The sequence below is a fragment of the Haliotis cracherodii genome, unplaced genomic scaffold (assembly GCF_022045235.1).
Source record: "Haliotis cracherodii isolate W230 unplaced genomic scaffold, xgHalCrac1.p SCAF_14, whole genome shotgun sequence".
Taxonomy (NCBI): Eukaryota; Metazoa; Mollusca; class Gastropoda; order Lepetellida; family Haliotidae; genus Haliotis; species Haliotis cracherodii.
Window position 1 is genome coordinate 5,859,815 of NW_027266269.1, and position 22,825 is coordinate 5,882,639.

Consider the following 22,825-nt stretch of genomic DNA (forward strand, 5'->3'; position numbering starts at 1 on the left):
GGTACTTGTTGTTACCCTGTCTGGCGCTCGGCATTAAGGGGCTAAAACAAGGACTGGTCGGCTCGAGGCAGTATACTGTGTCTGAGTGGGGTATTCATGTTAAACTGCGGCATGGTATCTCAGTGAGCTAGCACTATAAATCGGCATCAGTCCGGACTAGTACAAGCAGCCACACACACACACACGTGCATGCACATCGCTTTATAAGTGCAATTATCTTGGACGCGACGTTAAACCCCATTTCACCTCACCTCACCCTACTAAATAACCTTGGAGGGCTTCCTAGTCTGACATTGCACAGACACGAGTGCGTGACTTGGGACATGTTTAACAATAAACCAACTCCCATCTTACCAGACCATGTAGATCTTGCTCCACAGCGTTCACAAGTATGACAAGTTATTCTGACATTCTGGAGTGAGTGATCTGGGACATATCAACAATAAACCAACCCTGTCTTTTGCTGTCTAAACGTACACTACACTACACCATTTCATTAATTTACAGGGCCCCCATACTGCCTGATTATAAGGTAAAACCCTGGTTTAACTGGCACTTCTATATTCACTGTAAATTCACAATCAAAATTCAGACTGTCATTTTCTGATTATCTTCACTAAATCACCAAGTTTTGTTTCAACCAAGGAAATCGCCTTTAATGATTAACACACGGTTCCAGTAGGCCACAGGTCACCAGGCTGTGACGTCAAGTACGTCCGTAACCGTAGACGTATACCACAGAGGGCCACCTTGAACATCACATGAGCCTTGATAAACTCCTGATAAAAGTATCTGAAAGGCATGTCTTCAATAGTAGATGGGGCGTTAAACATGTCAGCTTCGGTATACATTATCTGTTATTTCACCACATCTAGTCAGCATTCACACACTCCATAGCTATTATCCATTGAGGAATGAAGTGAGTGTCCATATTCTTCACATGACCTTCCTCCTGTTCATTCTCTCGCCTTCCCACGTCTCCGTCTTCTCTCTCCTCCATGGGAAGTTTCCATTCAAGGCAATAACCATGTGCCTCCTCTTGTCTCTCCCATCCAAGCATCACACATCATCCTTGCCTTCTTCAAGACGGTGCAACCGACTGTCGCGTCCCAGTAGTGTCCTCCCCTGTCATCATACCTCCTCCCCTGCTGTCTCTAACACAGCACCACTGAAGGCCAAGTCCCAGTAGTGTTCCACACCACACTTCCTGAATTGTTCACGAGCGAAGGATTCTGTTGGACACAGCTTGAACTTCATTTCAGAGAAGGCTCTTGCTTTTGTCATACCCTGAAAAAAAAAAAGCAGAACATAACTGAGAAAAATATTTGTTTGCATCATCATCATCCCCACCATCACCGTCATCATCATCACCGTCATCATCACCACCATTATCATCACCTTCATCATCATCAGCGTCATCACCAGCGTCATCATCACCTTCATCATCGTCACAATCACACATCACCGTCATCATCATCATGACCATCAACACCAGCACACACTGTCCCCCACAACTACGTACCTCCCCCTACAACTACATACCACCCACTACAACTACGTACCGCCCACTACAACTACGTACCTCCCCCTACAACTACGTACCACCCACTACAACTACGTACCAGCCCCTACAACTACGTACCACCCACTACAACTACATATCTCCCACTAAAACTACATACCTCCCCCTACAAATATGTACCTCCCCTACAACTACGTACCTCCCCCTACAACTACGTACCACCCATTACAACTACGTACCTCACCCTACAACTACGTACCTCACCCTACAACTACAACAACTATGTACCACCCCTACAACTACGTACCTCCCCCTACAACTACGTACCTCCCCCTACAACTACGTACCTCCCCCTACAACTACGTACCTCCTCCTACAACTACGTACCTCCTCCTACAACTACGTACCTCCTCCTACAACTACGTACCTCCTCCTACAACTATGTACCTCCCACTACAACTACTTACCTCCCCCTACAACTACGTACCTCCCCCTACAACTACGTACTTCCCCCTGCAACTACGTACCTCACCCTACAACTACGTTCCTCCCCCTACAACTACGTACCTGCCCCTACAACTACGTACCTCCCACTACAACTACGTATCTCCCACTACAACTACGTACCTCCCACTACAACTACGTACCTCCCACTACAACTACATATCTCCCACTACAACTACGTACCTCCCACTACAACTACGTACCTCCCACTACAACTACGTACCTCCCCCTACAACTACGACAACTACGTACCTCCCACTACAACTACGTACCTCCCACTACAACTACGACAACTACGTACCACCCCTACAACTACGTACCTCCCACACCAGCACACACTTGTTGTACTTCTCCTCCTCTTCCTCCGAATCACTGTCATCTGAAGAAGAAGAGGGTTATGTTACATCTGTCATCCAGGTGAAGACGAGTGCATTTTTCACACGTGTAAGAGGGGTAAAGATAACAGGAGATGTTGGGCAGCTTGACTCCTTGAGAGCTTGAGAGTTTCTAGGGCTTCAGTCCTGCTCTACACTGTTTGTTTGTTTGTTTGTTTGTTGTTTAACGCCGCACTCAGCAATATTCCAGCTATATGACGGCAGTCTGTAAAATAATCGAGTCTGGACCAGACAATCCAATTGGGATTGATGACATGCATCAACCAAGTCAGCAAGCCTGACCACCAAATCCCGCAAGTCGCCTTTTACGACAAGCGTGGGTTGCTGGAGACCTATTCTACCCCGGAATCTCAGAAGAGAGAGAGAGAGAGATCAAAAGAGAGACAGAGAATGACAGCGAGAACAAGAGAGAAAGAGGGAGAGAGAGAGAGAGCCATAGAAAGAGATCAAAAGAGAGAAAGAGATCAAAAGAGAGGGAGAACAAGAGAGAGAGAGAGTGAGAGAGAGAATGCGAGCGAGCGAAAGAGATCAAAAGAGACAGAGAACTAGAGCGAGCACGAGAGAGAGAGAGAGAGATCAAAAGACACAGAGAACGAGAGAGAGAGAGACTCTAACCGTCATCCTTCTTCTTTTTGGTGTCCTCAGCCCATTTGATCCTCTGCATCATCAAGCGCCGGAACTTTCGCTGCTGCTTCGGACCTGAACAGAACAGTATGTGAGTGAATCCAACCCAATAACAGCAGCCTCTTTATGATTATCAAGTCAGGCAAGCAAACCAGTGGTTGATAGCATGAGCACCACTCCATTCCACATCACACACGATCACCTTGATTACACACATAGTAAGTCAGTAATACTCAGCTTTATTATATAACTGACAGTGTAAGTTGAGGTGAATTTGGGTTTAAGGTCGCGTCCAAGATTATTGCACTTATTTAGCGACGTACATGTACGTGTGTGTGGCTGCTTGTACTAGTCCGGACTGATGCGGATTTATACTGCTAGCTCACTGAGATACCATGCCGCAGTTTAACATGAATACCCCACTCAGACATAGTATACTGATTCCGAGCCGACCAGTTCTTGTTTTAGCCCCTTAATGTCGAGCGCCAGATAGGGTAACGACAAGTACCATCTGTTAACATCTTTTGGTATGATGCTCTCCGGGCGGATGCTCTACCACTAGACCACAGAGGAGGTCTGGCAGTGTAAAGTCAAATCTGTCAGAGAAATAAATCCACTGGCCGAGATCGCTACAGAGTGACAATAAAGTGAACAGTTTTTTTATTAATTATAGTGGCATGAAAAAACATGACATCAAAAACAGAAATGTAAAATGTCATTTTTGGGATTACACTTTCCCAGTAAAGATCGAAAGTACAAAGTATTGTTTGTTTGTGTGTTTGTTTGTTTGTTGTTGTTTAACGCCGCACTCAGCAATATTCCAGCTATATGACGTCGGTCTGACCTATTCTACCCCGGAATCTTCACGGGACTGAAAGTACAAAGTGGGACAATGGGAGACAATGGGACAATTACTCAGAAAGTGTAATCCCAAACAACCACAAGTTCGATAAATCAAAGTTCGACACAACCCTGTTTGACTGTACAACATACTGTTTTCGACGTATTAAGCGCCCTGCTCTAATAAGCGCCCACGGCGATATTTCCTAATATCTTGGCGAGTGAACAATTCCAATTAGCACCCCTTCCAATTGACCAATGTACAAAAGATTTATTTACTCGCGTATAATACACACTCGTGTCTTATATGCACTCTTAATTATGGGCAATTAAATCCTGGAAAAATATATCTGTCGTATATAAACATTTCAGGCTGTCAGCATAAACCACGAAATTTTATCTTTCATCCTTTTTCACCAAAATTATATTCCAATAAGAGCCCCCAATTTTGAGAGCGCCCTGGGCGCTTATTACGTCGAATACGGTATGTTACGTTTGACCAATTTCTAAACGGCATTGTCTATTCAAAACCACACATGAGTATGGTATTATGCCACTTTTAGCAATATTCCAGCAATACCATGGCAGGAAACACCATGTCCATGTACCCATGTGGGGAATCGAACCCAGACTTTTGGCGAGACAAGCGAATGCCCTAACCAGTTGGCTAGCCCACCGCCCCGACAAATGTGACGTCTATGATGTATGCGAATTAGTGAGTGAGTTGGGTTTAACGCCGCTTTTAACAGTATTACAGATATATATCGTGGCATGTCAGATTAATGGGTGGAAAGCCCAAAGTGATGCAGGTCTCAGACGTTTACCACTTTGGTAAAAACCGACGAGCATAAGTATGGTGCTGACAAACCTAGAAACATAATCGGGGAGAACCCGGATTCAACCCACAATAGGTTTCTGGCGTGCCCAAGGGACGCAACTCTGCACAACGAATCGCGGCGCCTTAGACGACTGGGCCACCCATAGCCCCATGCTGTATGTGAAGAACGGCAGTCATGACAACCTACCTCCCTCCACGACTATCACATTGCAGTCCTTGTACATCACGACAAACCCCGTCATGAACAACTGATTGGCGTTAGCTTCTATCTTGAACTTCCTAGCTGGGTTGTTGAGATCACGAACTCTGTAACAAGAAAAAGAGATTTGTGGTGAAGGCTTTACCTGCAAGTGAAGACCGCCTACATGGTCGGGAGGGTAGAGCGCCTGCCTGGAGGTCGGGAGGGTAGAGCGCCCGCCCGGAGGTCGGGAGGGTAGAGAGCCTGCTCGGAGGTCTGGGGATAGAGCGCCCGCCCGAAGGTCGGGTGGGTAGAACGCCTGCCCGGAGGTCGGGAGGGTAGAGCGCCTGCCCGGAGGTCGGGAGGGTAGAGCGCCTGCCCGGAGGTCGGGAGGATAGAGCGCCTTCCCGGAGGTCGGGAGGGTAGAGCGCCTGCCCGGAGGTCATGAGGGTAGAGACCCTGCCCGGAGGTCGGGAGTGTAGAGCGCCTGCCCGGAGGTCGGGAGGATAGAGCGCCTGCCCGGAGATAGGTAGGATCTTCACTGGTTATTTACACAGGGTAAGATCGAGTATTTTTTCAGTCATATCAGGAGGAAGTGCTTTGGATGCAGGGACCAGCTATATGACCGCGGTCTGTAATATAAATAATCAAGTCTGTACCAGACAATCCACTGATTGACATCATGAGCATTGATCTACGCAATTGGGATACGATGACATGCTTCAACCAAGTCAGCAAGCCTGACCACCCGATCCCGTTTCTTGCCTCTTACAACAAGCATAGTCGCCTTTCACAGCAAGCATGGGTTGCTGAAGACCTATTCTACCCCGGATCTTCACGGGACATGTAGCTCAGCCGTCCTGCGGTACTGACCTATAAACATTGACGTTCACTCCTAGTGTTGTGTCTTCCTTGATTTTCTTCATCTTCTTTTCCCGCCTCTGTTCCGTCGTCAACTTCCGGGCTGCGTTGGCCTCCTCGTGAGCTCTGAAACAAACACCAGTCAAATCTTAACACTGTTCTGATTTCTCTCATTTACATCATCTAGATCTCCAGGGCTCGCATGTTGGTAACCCCTTGACACTATTTGTTTGTTTGTTTGTTTGTTGTTTAAACACCGCACTCAGCAATATTCCAGCTATATGACGGCGGTATGTAAATAATCAAGTCTGGACCAGACAATCCAGTGATTAACATCATGAGCATCGACCCATCGCAATTGGGATCGCTGACATGCACCAACCAAGTCAGCGAGCCTGACCACCCGATCCCGTTAGTCGCCTCTTATGACAAGCATAGTCGCCTTTTTCCCAACAAAATTGTAGAAAAACAAAATGTGTCTTGTTTGTCCAACACTGCGTATAAACAGTAAAACACGAGAAAAGCATGTATCTGTTTTGTTTGTTTGTTGTTTTAACGCCGCACTCAGCAATATTCCAGCTGTTTGACGTCGGTCTATAAGTTATCGAGTCTGGACCAGACAATCAAGGGATTGACATCATCAGCATCGATCCTCGCAATTGGTGGGTGGGGTGGGTGAGTATGGTTTTACACCGCTTTTAGCAATATTCCAGCAATATCACGGCGTGGGACACCAGTGATGGGCTTCACACATTGTACCCATGTCGGGAATCGAACCCGGGTCTTCGGCGTGACGAGCGAACGCTTTAACCATTAGGCTACCCAACCACCCCACACACAATTGGGACAACGACATGCATCAACCAAGTCAGCGAGCCTGACCACCCGATCCTGTCAGTCGCCTCTCATGACAAGAATAGATGCCTTTTACGACAAGCATGGGTTGCTGAAGACCTATTCTACCCCGGATCTTCACGGGTCTCATGTATCTGTAACGCTCTCTTTTGTAGGCATGAAGCTTCAGTAAACAGGGTTTTACAAAGTCTATTAATACCAACATCATCCCTGACTGTAGCCAAAAATTTAGAGAGTTGTTTGTAACATTACATGAGAAAAACATCTTGTGACATCAGAGCTCCAGATAAGCTGCGTATCTGCGTGAAATACGCATCAGAAATGCAGAAATACAAAGTAAAATATAATCCAAGCGTATCAAATACGCAACGAACATTACAGATACACTACAAAAATAAAACTTGTGCGTATCATCAAAATATTGTGAAGTAACCCTGCGTATTCGATTAGCAAATCAGCATCGGGCATTCTGTCAACCTTGCCAAACTCCACGATGATAGTTACATCATGATCATTGGCCATCACACTTTCTTGTGGAAGTATCGAGGTATTTTTGAGTCCTATAAAGCTCTCGAACCCACATGAAACCAGTTTGTAGGGACTAGATGAATAGTGTTTTTAAATATTTAACTTAAATACCCACATGTGTAAAAAATAGTGGGTAACAGAAATTTGAATACACAGATAGAGTAACTGATACCCAATAATTTTAAAATGCATGGGTAAAATACCCACAACACCAAAAGCTTATCTGGAGCTCTGGACATGACAGAGTTACCTCCCTTGAACATCAACCATAAGGCTAAAAAAAATATTCTTGGTTCTCAGGCACCGCCGCATCATCATAAAGTCTGCCGCACGTTTCGTTTTTAATTTCCATTTTAAAAAAAAATCCTTAAATATTCCGCGTCTTGAACACACGACCTCAACAGTGAAATGCTACAATTCTAAGAATCAATGTGATCCAATATAACGTGCAGTTACTTCCCTTTACATGCACACTGCTTTACTGCGCATCTCGTGTGTTATGGTCATGGCGGCAATAGGAGTTTGTGTGCTTGCTTTACTGTTTGCAAATTTGGTCAATAAAAACATTAAATTTGTGATACAACATCACTAGACATGATGATGGTATTCCAATACAAATTCAATGGTATTCGTGTATTGTATGTGGGACAATGTTTCATACCAGAGGGTACTTGTCTCGTAAAACAAGCGGGAAATCGATGCTAATTTATGTACCCCGGCTATAAAGCGAATCGGAATATAGCACATCACTAGTGCATACAAAATCCCTACTTTTGCAATAAAAACATGTTTGGCTTCCACAGAAAAAATTGCATCGTAGCCCTTCAGCGAATTCAGAGAAACGGAACAGATTATAACAATTAAACTTGGCTAATTCAAATTTGAATTTTGAGATAAAACATCACATTTGCCAACTAAATTGCATTTCCTGTTCTGATTGGCATTGTTTTATATGCAGAGATTAAGATTACCGTGCGTCTTGATTCGTCAACTAAGCCGGAAGTAGCAATCAGCTGTACACACGGTTCTCCGAATCTACCGGTGATTCGGTCAAAAATTACCCAATAATATAACTTTAAACAATTTTGATACAATGAGCGGAAGAATTGTATCTGAAACTATTATTTTATGAGGAATAATTTATTTCAATATCATGTTAGTTGCAGCTATACTCATATAAACATAATGACAAGAATCTGGAAATCAAACCCATGATCACCGGTTTCTGGTGCAGCCAAGGGAGGTAACTCTGTACAAGAAATAGATTTCCCACCCAAATACAAGAGGAAACAGACATCAGACCATTTTGTCATTCCAAAGTGGCCAAATTAGTGATGACCGATTTGGCTGGTTTTGTCCTTGACCTGAATTGACCTACTTCTGCCCCCTCAAACTGAGTTGACCTACTTCTGCCTCTTGGCCATCTGTGCCCTGACGTGAGCCTCTATCTTGGTGGGGTCTTGCACCGCCTCCGTACCCAGCACTCGCATCAGGTTGGCCATCCGCACTGAAACAGAACTATCGTTATCAGAACCAATCCTGCTAGTCGCCTCTTTGGACTAGCATAGTTGCCTCTCATGATTGACATAGTCGCCTCTCATGATTAGCATAGTCGAATTTCATGACCGGCATAGTCGCCTTCATGACTGGCATAGTCGCCTTTCATGACCGGCATAGTCGCCTTTCATGACTGGCATAGTCGCCTCTCATGATTAGCATAGTCAAATTTCATGACCGGCATAGTTGCCTTTCATGATTGGCATAGTCGCCTCTCATGACTGGCATAGTCGCCTCTCATGACTGGCATAGTCGCCTCTCATGACTGGCGTAGACGCCTCTCATGACTGGCATAGTCGCCTATCATGACTGGCAAAGTCGCCTCTCATGACTAGCATAGTTGCCTTTCATGACCAGCATAGTCGCCTCTTACAACAAGCATGGGTTGCAGAAGACCAATTTTAATCGTGATCTTCATGGGTCATGCGAGACAAAAAGTTCAGTCTTGTGACCGAACACAATATCTAAGTGAGAAAAGCATCAGTTGTCAAGTAATAAGCAAGTGATGTCAAGGTAAAACATTACGTCATGATGTCTATATAGTCCAGCCAGCCTAATTGGAAGAGAAGAGTTTTACAAGACAGTGACTGGCCAATCAGATAGCGTTCTGATGCTCACCTTTAGGTTCCGGTGGCGGCTGGAGCCCGAGACGGATCTTCTCCTGGAGCTCCTTCTCCGCCTCCTGCCTGTTCTGCCTCCTCAGTTTCTTCCTCTCCTTCTTGGTGAGATACACAGGGATGCTGATCTCTTTCGTGGGCTCAGCTGCAACAGCAGTGGGAGATGTCAACAGAAGGAGGAGTCAACAGAGGGAGGAGTCAACAGAAGGAGGAGAGATTAGAGGGAGGAGTCGACAGAGGGAGGAGTCAACAGAGGGAGGAGTCAACAGAAGGAGGAGAGATTAGAGGGAGGAGTCGACAGAGGGAGGAGTCAACAGAAGGAGGAGTCGACAGAGGGAGGATTCAACAGAAGGAGTCAACAGAAGGAGGAGTCGACAGAGGGAAGAGTCGACAGAGGAAGGAGTCAACAGAGGGAGGAGTCGACAGAGGGAGGAGTCAACAGAAGGAGGAGAGATTAGAGGGAGGAGTCGACAGAGGGAGGAGTCAACAGAAGGAGGAGTCATTAGAGGGAGGAGTCGACAGAGGAAGGAGTCAACAGAGGGAGGAGTCAACAGATGTATAGCAGGTGAGGAGTCAACAGAGAAAGGAGTCAACAGATGTATAGCAGGGGAGGAGTCAACAGAGAAAGGAGTCAACAGAGGGAGGGAGGAGACAACAGAGGGAGGAGTCAACAGATGTACTGCAGGGGAGGAGTCAACAGAGGGAGGAGTCAACAGAGGGAGGAGTCAATAGATGGAGGAATCAACATATGTATAGCTGGGGAGGAGTCAACAGAGGGAGGAGTCAATAGATGGAGTCAACAGATGGTGGAGTAAACAGATGGAGGAGTCAACAGATGGTGGAGTCAACAGATAGAGGAGTCAACAGATGTATAGCAGGGGAGGAGTCAACTGATAGAGGAGTCAATAGATGGAGTCAACAGAGGGAGGAGTCAATAGATGGAAAGCAGTGATACTACCAGGTATCTTTCTGCTGGTTACTGCCCTGAATATTCACATCAATAATCATAGATCTGGAATCACTTATTTAATCGAGTTAAGCTGGTCTTTCCCTACTCATGAAAATATACAGCATATGCAAACTGATAAGGCAGTCATTGGGGGGGGGGGGGGGGGGGGGGGCACTTTCATTTTTGGCAAACAATAATCCTTTTCAACATCAGTCAATCCCTCCATCTCTAGTATTTGTACATGGGCAACTCCTCCAATTTGTAGGAGGATCGGGGGGGGGGGAAGATTTTTGTTTGTTTGTTTGTTTGTTGCTTAATGCCGCACTCAGCAATATTCCAGCTGTATGATGGTGGTCTGTAATTAATCAAGTCTGAACCAGATAATCCAGTGATTGATATTATGAGCATTGATCCACGCAATTAGCATACAATGACATGCAACAACCAAGTCAGCAAACCTGAACACCCGATCCCATTAGTCGCCTCTTACGACAAGCAGAGTCGCCTTTCCAACAAGCATGGACCTATTCTACCCCGAATCTTCACAGGTCTCGACGCCAAGAATCTACAGATAATACAATATTGCTAGAAAAGACTTCCTGCAAAACTTTTTACTTTGCCTGTTGAGAATGAATGCAGCCCCAAGGCTGGTTCCCCAAGGGAGGTTACTCACTCACCAGGTGGCCTGAGTTGAGCTGGATGTTCGACTAGCATGGTGATACCCTGTAACATGGCTCGTCTGGATGCCTTGTCTGAAGGCAGCTCCTCATATCTGAAACCATATTGGCAGAATCTGTGGTGTGAACGAGTGACAACCTGATCCTGACACCCCAAAGGGACACGACTCTGTGTATTGAATCACTGCACTTTACACAAATGGGTATCTCGCCCTATGTGTGAGTGTGTGAGTGAATGAGTGAGTGAGTATGGTTTTACGCCGCTTTTAGCAATATTCCAGCAATGACACAAGAAATGGGCTTTGCACATTGTACCAATGTCGGTCATCGAACCCGGGTCTTCAGCGTGACGAGTGACCACTTTAACCACGAGGCTACCCGACCTCCCCGCCCAATGTGTATATCTACCCCATGACCTATGTACCGTGATACACATCATATCGTGACCTTGCTGTATCGTTCCAGCCCTACTGGGGACCAATTCTACCCCTGTAAAGGACGTGGGTGAGTACTTACGACTCCCAATTCTACCCCTGTTCAGGATGTGGGTGAGTACTTACGACTCCCAATTCTACCCCTGTTCAGCACGTGGGTGAGTACTTACGACTCCCAATTCTACCCCTGTTCAGGACGTGGGTGAGTACTTACGACTCCCAATTCTACCCCTGTTCAGCACGTGGGTGAGTACTTACGACTCCCAATTCTACCCCTGTTCAGGACGTGGGCGTTTACTTACGACTCCCAATTCTACCCCTGTTCAGGACGTGGGTGAGTACTTACGACTCCCAATTCTACCCCTGTTCAGGTCGTGGGTGAGTACTTACGACTCCCAATTCTACCCCTGTTCAGGTCGTGGGTGAGTACTTACGACTCCCTATTCTACCCCTGTTCAGGACGTGGGTGAGTACTTACGACTCCCTATTCTACCCCTGTTCAGGACGTGGATGTTTACTTACGACTCCTTAATGGTGATGAAGTAGTCCCACCACTCGATGTCCGGAGTGTCTCCCTCTTTCTGAAACACACCACCCTCAACTCAAGCAAACTTTCACAGAAGATATATCAAGATCTTCACAGAAGCAACTGTTCAAAATCTCTTCCTCAAAACAGCAGCTTGGTACTTTTTGTCCTTTTGGAGACTATTGTTGCCAGCTTGGCCGCAGAGGCTTTATTTGTTTATTTGTTCGTTTGTTGTTTAACGCCACACTCAGCAATATTCCAGCTATATGACAGCAGTCTGTAAATAATGGAGTCTGGACCAGACAATCCAGTGACTGACATCATGAGCATCGATCTACGCAATTGGGATACAATTAGATGCATCAACCAAGTCAGCGAGTCTGACCACCCGATCCTATTAGTCGCCTTTAACGACAAGCATAGTCGCCATTCACGGCAAGCATGGGTTGCTGAAGACCTATTCTACCCCGGATCTTCACGGTTGGTTGGTTGTTGTTTGGTTGGTTTGTTGTTTAACGCCGCACTCAGCAATATTCCAGCTAGATGACGGTGGTCTGTAAATAATCATGTCTGGACCAGATAATCCAGTGATTGATATCATGAGCATGGATCTTCACGGTCGGCGGAGGCTATACCTTTGATGGACAGACAATATACTCACTATCTCCTTCTTCGGCACTATTGTTGCCAGTTTGGCAGCGGAGGCTATACCCGTCTTCTTGGCAGCTGAAGCGATCTCATTCTGCAGCCGGTCGAGCTGGGCCTGAGAAACACAATACATACAGTGACTGACAGCAAATCACCAAATGACAATATTAGATTCAGCGTATATGAAATCGGTACATAACAGAAACTGTCCAAGTCTATTTTCTGCTTGGGACCCAGAATACCAACACTGACGTCAACAAATATGCACTGCAAACTGTGACCTCTCTACCGCTATACATCTACAGACTTCACTCCCACACAAATTATCACAGCCTCAGAAATCAGGTTTTTTAAAAGGACTAGTGGAACTTTGTGTCCTGCTTAAACAAGACAAAAACATTATGCATGTTCACATTATATTCAGTTCCAGTTTGTAGCCAAGTGAAGGCATCGGGAACATGTTCAGGAAACCAAAGCTCCAGATAACTTTTTTAGCAATTGAGTTTTACTCGAAGGTTTCTATTTTAATTGGGTTATTATATTTTTTCACTCATCTATTAATCACTCTATTGGGTTTTTCTCCAAATGAGCTAACATTTTGAGATTTCAAAAAAAATAAAAATATTTTAGATGTATATAAGGGTTCTAACAAAAGGCTTGACTAAATTAGCTCGTGATTGTGTTTCGGAAAATAGCTCTGTTTTACGCATGCTGTTTTTATACATTTGAGTTTTTAATTTCAGTTTTTCATGCGTTTCTGAATGCAAGTTCATATAAAGTAATTGGGTTTTGAATATTTAGGGGGGGTATTTTACGCAAATACGCAGCTTATCTGTAGCTCTGGGAAACAAACCCTCAAATGCTACTCATCAATGAGGACTACCACCATCATTTGAGTTTCACTTGTCCTCAGCAAACATTAGTAGTCTCTGGCTAGCAGACCAGAATTACAATGGCAGGTGTCTACTACATGTGAGTAAGTGAGTGAGTTGGGTTTAACGCCACTTTTAACAGTATTCCAGTTATATCACGGCGTGTCAGCTTAATGTGGGAGGAAAGCCCGAAGTGATGCAGGTCTCAGACGTTTACCACTTCGGTGAAACCCACGAGCACGGGTATGGTGCTGACAAACCTTGAAACATGATCGGGGCGAACCGGGATTCGAACCCACAATCATAGGTTTCTGGAGTGCCCAAAGGGACGCAACTCTGCACAGCGAATCGCGGCGCCTTAGACGACTGGGCCACCTGTGCCCCCTTCTACTACATGTGCGTTTCTCCAGCTACAATGGTCCATGTCTATTCTATGTTTGGCTAGTAAACAAAACACAGGCTTCAAACAAGAGCAAAAGTGAGCGTGGCTCACTAATACCCCCGACCCGCCTAGTGTGTCAGTAGTTTCAAATCAAATAGCTAGGATAGGGTAAGGGTTTGAAAAATTCATTAAAAAATGGAAAATTAATAAAAACATTTTTTTTCTTTTGAATGCACCCCTCCATATGACACAGATTATATGTACTAAGTTTGAGATGAATCCACAGAATAGTTTAAGAGAAATCGCGAGGACAAAGTTTTCGGCGGGACGTTAGGGTTTGAAAAATTCTTAAAAATAATGGAAAATTAATAAAAACATTTATTTTTTTTGACTGCACCCCTCCATATGACACAGATTATATGTACTAAGTTTGAGATGAATCCACTGAATAGTTTAAGAGAAATCACGCACACAAAGTTTTCGGACGGACGGATGGACAGAACCTTGGTATAACTATATACCTTCGACCTAAAAGGAAGGTGAGGTGAAATGGGGTTTAACATCGCATCCAAGATTTTTGCACTTATATAGCGACGTGCATGTACGTGTATGTGTGTGTGTGTGGCTGCTTGTACTAGTCCAGACTGATGCCGATTTATAGTGCTAGCACACTGAGATACCATGCTGCAATAACATGAATACCCCACTCAGACACAGTCAACCAGTCCATGTTTTAGCCCCTTAATGCTGAGCGCCAGACAGGGTAACAACAAGTACCACCTTTTAACATCTTTTGGTATGACGCGGCCGGGGATCGAACCCTGACCTTCCACTCTCCGGGCGGATGCTCTACCACTAGACCACTGAGGCGGTCAACAAATCTAGAAACATAACCAGTACTCTTTTGAGACGCAGACTCAAGACATCCTCACAATAATTTATTGATTGACACATGGAACTTGCTCTCAGTTCATGAAGCAAGTTTATTTTATATCATAACAGGGGGTCCCTCGCTGTCTCAAAAATATTTATTTCACTCGCACAGCTGTTTCAATTTTTGAATGTAAAGTTCCTGGATTAAACCATCTTCCCGCGGCAAAGGTGTTAACTGACTTTTTATGAAAGTCCAGTTTCCACCCTTGCCGAACTAGGCTGGTATTATGGTGTTACATTTTGGCTGGACTGACAAGTCTATGCATAGTCCAATCAAAACCACGCAATGGAATCGAAATCCTGTTCGTAAACTGTCGTGCAGATTTCGGTCGAATGAAAGATTTGCAAAGCATGTGCACCGCCAACTCGTTGTCAAGAGATATTTTCCAAATCTTTTCATGTTTTTAATGAAGGTGCTCACGTGAGTTGATGCATTTCACGACATAAGACCCTTTTTATCAAAATATAGATCTTGATTATCGATTAGATCGTCTTGACTGGGTGCGGCCATTTTGTTTGAAGCAAATGCAAGTGATATGACAGGTGGAATCTGATTGGTCAATAGGAGAGGCTTGGAAAGGTCATAACTCCTAATAGCCACTGGTGGCGGTACGATCGAGCCCAGGAATTCCAGCCTAGTTCGGCAAGGGTGGAAACTGGACTTTTATAGTCAGTTAACTCTTTTGCCTCGGGAAGATGGGATTAAATGTACAAAACTTACAATAGTGCCATGTGTGTTTGTTACTGTGGTCAAGTCATTCGTGAAATATCCAATCAATGGCTGATGGATTTCAGAATCATCACTAAAATATATCAACAAACAATGGAACATGATCACATGATAACCAATCTCATTAAAATCAGCCCTCAGTTCTCGCTACCGCTAAACAAAGATCTGAAGACATCCCATTTGGGGTCACGTCAGAACGACCTTCCATCCCACCAATCAGAGCGTCGCTTACCAGATTATGAAAGTGACAGTCGGAATGTGATTTCTAATCATACAATCTCGAAAACTTTAACATGAGGTATTCCGAACAATAGTCACAGTCTTAACGACTGAATCCTTACAATCTAGACCATCTATTAGTCATTCCAGAATGTTTTTTTGTTCAAGTTTCAAATTTGTAATCGAGAATTTGTCAAAATATGTTCCGAAGCGTAGTCGCCAATTTGAAATTAGTGCCATAAAGCACAAGAAAGCTGCCTTCTGATTGGTCATTCCATTGGTCGGTCCAAGTTCGTGCAAGGTCGGTCTGACGTGACCCGTAATGGAATTTCCTCAGATCTTTGTTTAGCGGTAGCGAGAACCAAGATCTGATTTTAATGAGATTAGCACAGACTGCATAGCTGATTTCTGTATATCTAAAACGGAGTTAAACTGGCAGTTCTGCATGGAAATAATAAAGACTGCAACATGATCACAGAGACAACCTACCTTTGTTCTGAGCCTCTGGGCCAGTGACTCGAACTTTCCCTTGTCATGGAACTTGAAGGATCGCTTCTGTCTCGTGGCACCCTTAGCACTGTATCATAGGAGGATGTGAGTAAGTGAGAGGGAGGGAGTTGGTTTGACGCCGCTTTAAACAGTATCCCAGTTATATCACGGCGTGTCAGCTTAATGGGGGAGGAAAGCCCGAAGTGATGCAGGTCTCAGACGTTTACCACTATGGTCAAACCCACGAGCACAGCTGTGGTCCTGACAAACCTAGAAACATAATCAGGGCGAAGCGGGATTGAAACCCACAATCATAGGTTTCTGGAGTGCCCAAGGGAGGCTACTCTGCACAGCGAATTGAGGTGCCTCAGACGACTGGGCCACCCGTGCCCCATGCAGGATTCAGACATATACCAGTATGGTCAAACCCATGAGTATGGGTGACAAACGTAGAAACATAATCAGGGCAAACCTGGATTCAAACCCACAATCATAGGTTCCTGGAGTGCCCAAGGGAGGCTACTCCGCACAGCGAATTAAGGCACCTTAGACGACTGGGCCACCCGTGCTTCCAACAGGAGGATACGACACATAACATATATCCTAACTGAATCTGTATGGAACCAATGACGGCCACTGCCTGAGACAAAATATCAGTCTACCAAGGACAGGTAGCTTATGACTTTGATAACTCTCATGAAACAATGCTGGAGGAGTGAGTGAGTGAGTATGGTTTTACGCCGCTTTCAGCAATATTCCAGCAATAGCACGGCGGTGGACACCAGAAATTGGCTTCACACATTGTACCCAGGTCTTCAGCGTGACGAGCGCACGTTTTAACCACCAGGCTACCTGACCGCCCCTATGCTGGAGGAAAAAAGTAGAGAGATAACTACACGATACCATTTCTCTCACAACAAGTTGCTAAAGGAAGGGAGATAACTCGTGTAACTCACCCGACTCGGGGGTCGAAGAACTTGCTGTCACTGATCTCCTCCGGCGGCTTGTCTATCAGGCCCTTGAACTGTTCCCTCCGCTTGGCTCGGATGTTGGCCTGCAAGGAGAAGCATCTTCATCACCTGTTGCCAGGTAGACCACACTACAGCATCTTTTATCTCCCCCCGCTGGTTCTCTTCCCAACCAGTGCCTGGATGTGATTGAGGGTTCGGCCCCAAATTTTAAGCTGTGGTTAGGTAATGGATAAAAAAATATAATTTTTTGATAAAAACTTACCTTGAGTGTGGGAGTGTGTAACTGCAGCTGAACTGCCATGCCGGTGTTAGCATCAATCGTCTGACCCTCCTCATTCAGGATCAGGGGGGTGGGGCTGTCAACACAATTATTATTATTATCATTATTGTTGTTGTTGTTGTTGTTGGATCATGGACCTACCAACTTGGACTCCCTACTCAAATGAAGTATGCTGCCTTTGAGCCGACCATTCCTTGTTTTATCAAAAAACATGAGGTGAGGTGAAATGGGGTTTAACGTCGCGTCCAAGATTATTGCACTTATATAGCGACGTGCATGCATGTGTGCGTATTTGTGTGGCTGCTTGTACTAGTCCGGACTGATGCGGATTTATAGTGCTAGCCCACTGAGATACCATGCCGCAGTTTAACATCAATACCCCACTCAGACACAGTATACTGTCGCCTAGCCGACCAGTCTTTGTTTAAGCCCCTTGATGCCGAGCGCCAGACAGGGTAACAACAAGTACCATCTCTTAACGTCTTTTGGTATGACGCGGTCGGGGATCAAACCCCGGACCTTCCGCTCTCCAAGTGGGCGCTCTACCGCTAGACCACTGAGGCAGTCAAAAAATGAAAAATGAAAAATAAAAAATAAAAAAAATAACAAAGGCTAGGAAGGGTAACAAGAAGTACCATCTGTAGGTATCACGCAACCTGAGATAGAACCACTGACTCTCCAGGGAGACATTTTAGCCAGTAGAACACTGACACGGTCCCTTTGTCATTTTGCACATTAGAAAATCAAAGGTAGCAAGGTTGAAACAGGTGATAATATAAATTGTTCTTTTATTTCTTCAATACAAGTTTAAAAAAATTTTGAAAATTGGAACTGGTCATTAGGAGGTTGGATATTTCTGCTGTCAAACTAAGACATAATTTTGACTATTTCGACATAATGGTCTTTAATTTTCTGGGATAACGTGTAGATTTCATGGCACCCGTGAAGATCCGGGGTGGAATAAGTCTTCAGCAAAACTTGCTTGCCGTAAAAGGCGAATTTGCTCGTCTTAAGAGGCAACTAACGGGATCAGGTGGTCAGGCTTGGTTGATGCATGTCTTGGTATCCCAATTGCATAGATAGATGCTCATGGTGTGAATCACTGGATTGTCTGGTCTAGATTTGATTATATACAGACCGCCATCACTGGAATATTGCTGTGTGCAGCGATAACAAACAAACGAATCCAACTTACCCTGACAATGCAATCTGCTTGCTGAAAAGCAAGAAAATTGGTGTTGATTAGACAGAGTTACTTCCCTTGGACCCTGCACAAAATCTGACACAATTTGACAAGTAACAGTTATAGGTTTCTCTAATATCTCATACATGTTACTGATGTTTCATTCTGTCAAAAAGGCGACCAAATGATCGCGTGGATTGTTGCTCACAACGTCAACCACTGGACTATCTGGTCCGAACTGACTGAGGCCTGACAGCTCCTAACACTGCTTCTATCAGTTCAATAAAGAGAGAACTACACAGCTCCTAACACTGCTGCTATCAGTTCATTACAGAGAGGACTAGACAGCTCCTAACACAGCTTCTATCAATTCATTACAGAGAGGACTAGACAGCTCCTAACACTGCTGCTATCAATTTATTACAGAAAGGTCTAGACAGCTCCTAACACTGCTGCTATCAGTTCATTACAGAGAGGACTAGACAGCCCCTAACACTGCTTCTATCAGTTCATTACAGAGAGGACTAGACAGCTCCTAACACTGCTTCTATCGGTTCATTACAGAGAGGACTAGACAGCTCCTAACACTGCTTCTATCAGTTCATTACAGAGAGGACTAGACAGCTCCTAACACTGCTTCTATCAGTTCACTACATAGAGGACTAGACAGCTAACACTGCTTCTATCAGTTCACTTCAGAGAGGACTAGACAGCTCCTAACACTGCTTCTATCAGTTCATTACAGAGAGGACTAGACAGCTCCTAACACTGCTTCTATCAGTTCATTACAGAGAGGACTAGACAGCTCCGAACACTGCTTCCATCAGTTCATTACAGAGAGTACTAGACAGCTCCTAACACTGCTTCTATCAGTTCATTACAGAGAGGACTAGACAGCTCCTAACACTGCTTCTATCGGTTCATTACAGAGAGGACTAGACAGCTCCTAACACTGCTTCTATCAGTTCATTACAGAGAGGACTAGACAGCTCCTAACACTGCTTCTATCAGTTCATTACAGAGAGGACTAGACAGCTCCTAACACTGCTTCTATCAGTTCACTACATAGAGGACTAGACAGCTAACACTGCTTCTATCAGTACATTACAGAGAGGACTAGACAGCTCCTAACACTGCTTCTATCAGTTCATTACAGAGAGGACTAGACAGCTCCTAACACTGCTTCTATCAGTTCACTACATAGAGGACTAGACAGCTCCTAACACTGCTTCTATCAGTTCATTACAGAGAGGACTAGACAGCTCCTAACACTGCTTCTATCAGTTCACTACATAGAGGACTAGACAGCTAACACTGCCTCTATCAGTACATTACAGAGAGGAATAGACAGCTCCTAACACTGCTTCTATCAGTTCATTACAGAGAGGACTAGACAGCTCCTAACAATGCTTCTATCAGTTCATTACAGAGAGGACTAGACAGCTCCGAACACTGCTGCTATCAGTTCATGCTAGACAGCTCCTAACACTGCTGCTATCAGTTCATGCTAGACAGCTCCTAACACTGCTGCTATCAGTTCATTACAGTGAGGACTAGACAGCTCCTAACACTGCTTCTATCAGTTCATTACAGAGAGGACTAGACAGCTCCTAACACTGCTGCTATCAGTTCATTACAGAGAGGACTACACAGCTCCTAACACTGCTTCTATCAGTTCACTACATAGAGGACTAGACAGCTCCTAACACTGCTTCTATCAGTTCATTACAGAGAGGACTAGACAGCTCCTAACACTGCTTCTATCAGTTCACTACATAGAGGACTAAGCAGCTAACACTGCCTCTATCAGTACATTACAGAGAGGACTAGACAGCTCCTAACACTGCTTCTATCAGTTCATTACAGAGAGGACTAGACAGCTCCTAACACTGCTTCTATCAGTTCATTACAGAGAGGACTGGACAGCTCCTAACACTGCTTCTATCAGTTTACTACATAGAGGACTAGACAGCTCCTAACACTGCTTCTATCAGTTCACTACATAGAGGAACAGACAGCTCCTAACACTGCTTCTATCAGATCATTACAGAGAGGAGTAGACAGCTCCTAACACTGCTGCTATCAGTTCATTACAGAGAGGACTAGACAGCTCCTAACACAGCTTCTATCAGTTCATTACAGTGAGGACTAAAGAGCTCCTATAGCTGCTATCAGTTCATTACAGAGAGGACGAGACAGCTCCTAACAGGTGCTACTCACAGGCCAGGGACGGACTGACTGAGCCCGGTGAGTCGGGCTTGTATCTGGGCCTGTAGCTCTGCGGCCCGTCTCGCTTTGTCCATGGCGTCAGTCATGAGTCCTGCTGTACCCTGTAGGGGAAGAGATGCACAAACATATCACACTTCATTCAAAACATTTCATCTCATACAGACAATAGCCAGGTTATCATTTGTGTCACGTATGTGGCCTTGATCAACAGAACACTTACCAGAGCAGGATTGGGTGGGGAATATGTGGCCTTGATCAACAGAACACTTACCAGAGCAGGATTGGGTGGGGAATATGTGGCCTTGATCAACAGAACACTTACCAGAGCAGGATTGGGTGGGGAATATGTGGCCTTGATCAACAGAACACTTACCAGAGCAGGATTGGGTGGGGAATATGTGGCCTTGATCAACAGAACACTTACCAGAGCAGGATTGGGTGGGGAATATGTGGCCTTGATCAACAGAACATTTACCAGAGCAGGATTGCGTGGGGAATATGTGGCCTTGATCAACAGAACACTTACCAGAGCAGGATTGGGTGGGGAATATGTGGCCTTGATCAACAGAACACTTACCAGAGCAGGATTGGGTGGGGAATATGTGGCCTTGATCAACTGAACACTTACCGGAGCAGGATTGGGTGGGGAATATGTGGCCTTCATCAACAGAACACTTACCAAAGCAGGATTGGGAGGGCAATATGTGGCCTTGATCAACACAACACTTACCAGGGCAGGGTTGCTTGGGGGCATGGTGGCCTTGATCAACACAACACTTACCAGGGCAGGATTGCTTGGAGGCATGTGGCCTTCATCAACACAACACTTACCAGGGCAGGATTGCTTGGAGGCATGTGGCCTTCATCAACACAACACTTACCAGGGCAGGGTTGCTTGGAGGCATGTGGCCTTGATCAACACAACACTTACCACGGCAGGGTTGCTTGGAGGCATGTGGCCTTGATCAACACAACACTTACCAGGGAAGGGATTGCTTGGGGGCATGGTGGCCTTGATCAACACAACACTTACCAGGGAAGGGATTGCTTGGGGGCATGGTGGCCTTGATCAACACAACACTTACCAGGGCAGGGTTGCTTGGGGGCATGGTGGCCTGGATCAACACAACACTTACCAGGGCAGGGTTGAGAGGGGGCATGGTGGCCTTGATCAACACAACACTTACCAGGGCAGGGTTGCTTGGGGGCATGGTGGCTTGGATCTGCGCCTTCCTCTCTTGAATCATCTTCTGGGCATTCATCATCATGTCTTTGATCTGTTTGTGACAGAGAAAATTGAAATTTGACTTCTGTGTGTGTCCTGGCATTATCATGTTGGTCAGGAATCGAGGGGTATTGGCAGGAGTATTGAAAGACAAACCCAATGACACGAAGAATGGGCTTCGAAGGGGTGTATCAACTTCCTGCAATTCAAGTAGGTTGTGTGATGTGTGGAATGTGGTGTGCATTGTATATTTGTGGCATTTTATTGGTATTTGAATTGTAAACCAAATATTAGTTTCGGCAAAGCAGCATCTATCTTTAGCCGGTATATTTGGTCACCTAGCTGCTGCAATTGCTCTAATTAGAGTTACCATACCATTTAGTTCGTATTTGTGCATGGTGCCAGACACCTATCTATGCATGACACCAGACACCTATCTATGCATGACACCAGACACCAGTCTATGCATGACACCAGACACCAGCCTATGCATGACACCAGACACCTATCTGAGCATGGCACCTGTCTATGCATGACACCAGACACCTATCTATGCATGACACCTGTCTATGCATGACACCAGACACCTGTCTATGCATGATACCAGACACCTGTCTATGCATGACACCAGACACCTGTCTATGCATGACACCAGACACATGTCTATGCATGATACCAGACACCTGTCTATGCATGACAACAGACACCTATCTATGCATGACACCAGACACCTGTCTATGCATGATACCAGACACCAGT

General features: G+C 45.2%; 1 protein-coding gene across 1 annotated transcript in view; it reads right to left on the reverse strand.

Annotated features, from left to right (window-relative positions):
* Window positions 1–842: 842 nt before the first annotated feature.
* Window positions 843–22,825, reverse strand: part of LOC139460477 (U4/U6 small nuclear ribonucleoprotein Prp3-like) — a 28,813-nt gene continuing 6,830 nt past the window's right edge. Inside the window, exons 5-20 of the mRNA XM_071241957.1 lie at window positions 22,029–22,118; window positions 20,833–20,942; window positions 18,625–18,645; window positions 17,412–17,505; window positions 17,135–17,232; window positions 16,179–16,266; window positions 12,567–12,668; window positions 11,902–11,960; window positions 10,946–11,040; window positions 9,321–9,464; window positions 8,553–8,652; window positions 5,775–5,888; window positions 4,911–5,029; window positions 3,037–3,120; window positions 2,347–2,405; window positions 843–1,287 (exon numbers count right to left, since the gene is read on the reverse strand). Coding sequence (XP_071098058.1) covers window positions 1,132–1,287; window positions 2,347–2,405; window positions 3,037–3,120; window positions 4,911–5,029; window positions 5,775–5,888; window positions 8,553–8,652; window positions 9,321–9,464; window positions 10,946–11,040; window positions 11,902–11,960; window positions 12,567–12,668; window positions 16,179–16,266; window positions 17,135–17,232; window positions 17,412–17,505; window positions 18,625–18,645; window positions 20,833–20,942; window positions 22,029–22,118 — 1,533 coding nt within the window. The 3' untranslated portion in view covers window positions 843–1,131. The remainder of the gene's footprint in view (window positions 1,288–2,346; window positions 2,406–3,036; window positions 3,121–4,910; window positions 5,030–5,774; window positions 5,889–8,552; window positions 8,653–9,320; window positions 9,465–10,945; window positions 11,041–11,901; window positions 11,961–12,566; window positions 12,669–16,178; window positions 16,267–17,134; window positions 17,233–17,411; window positions 17,506–18,624; window positions 18,646–20,832; window positions 20,943–22,028; window positions 22,119–22,825) is intronic.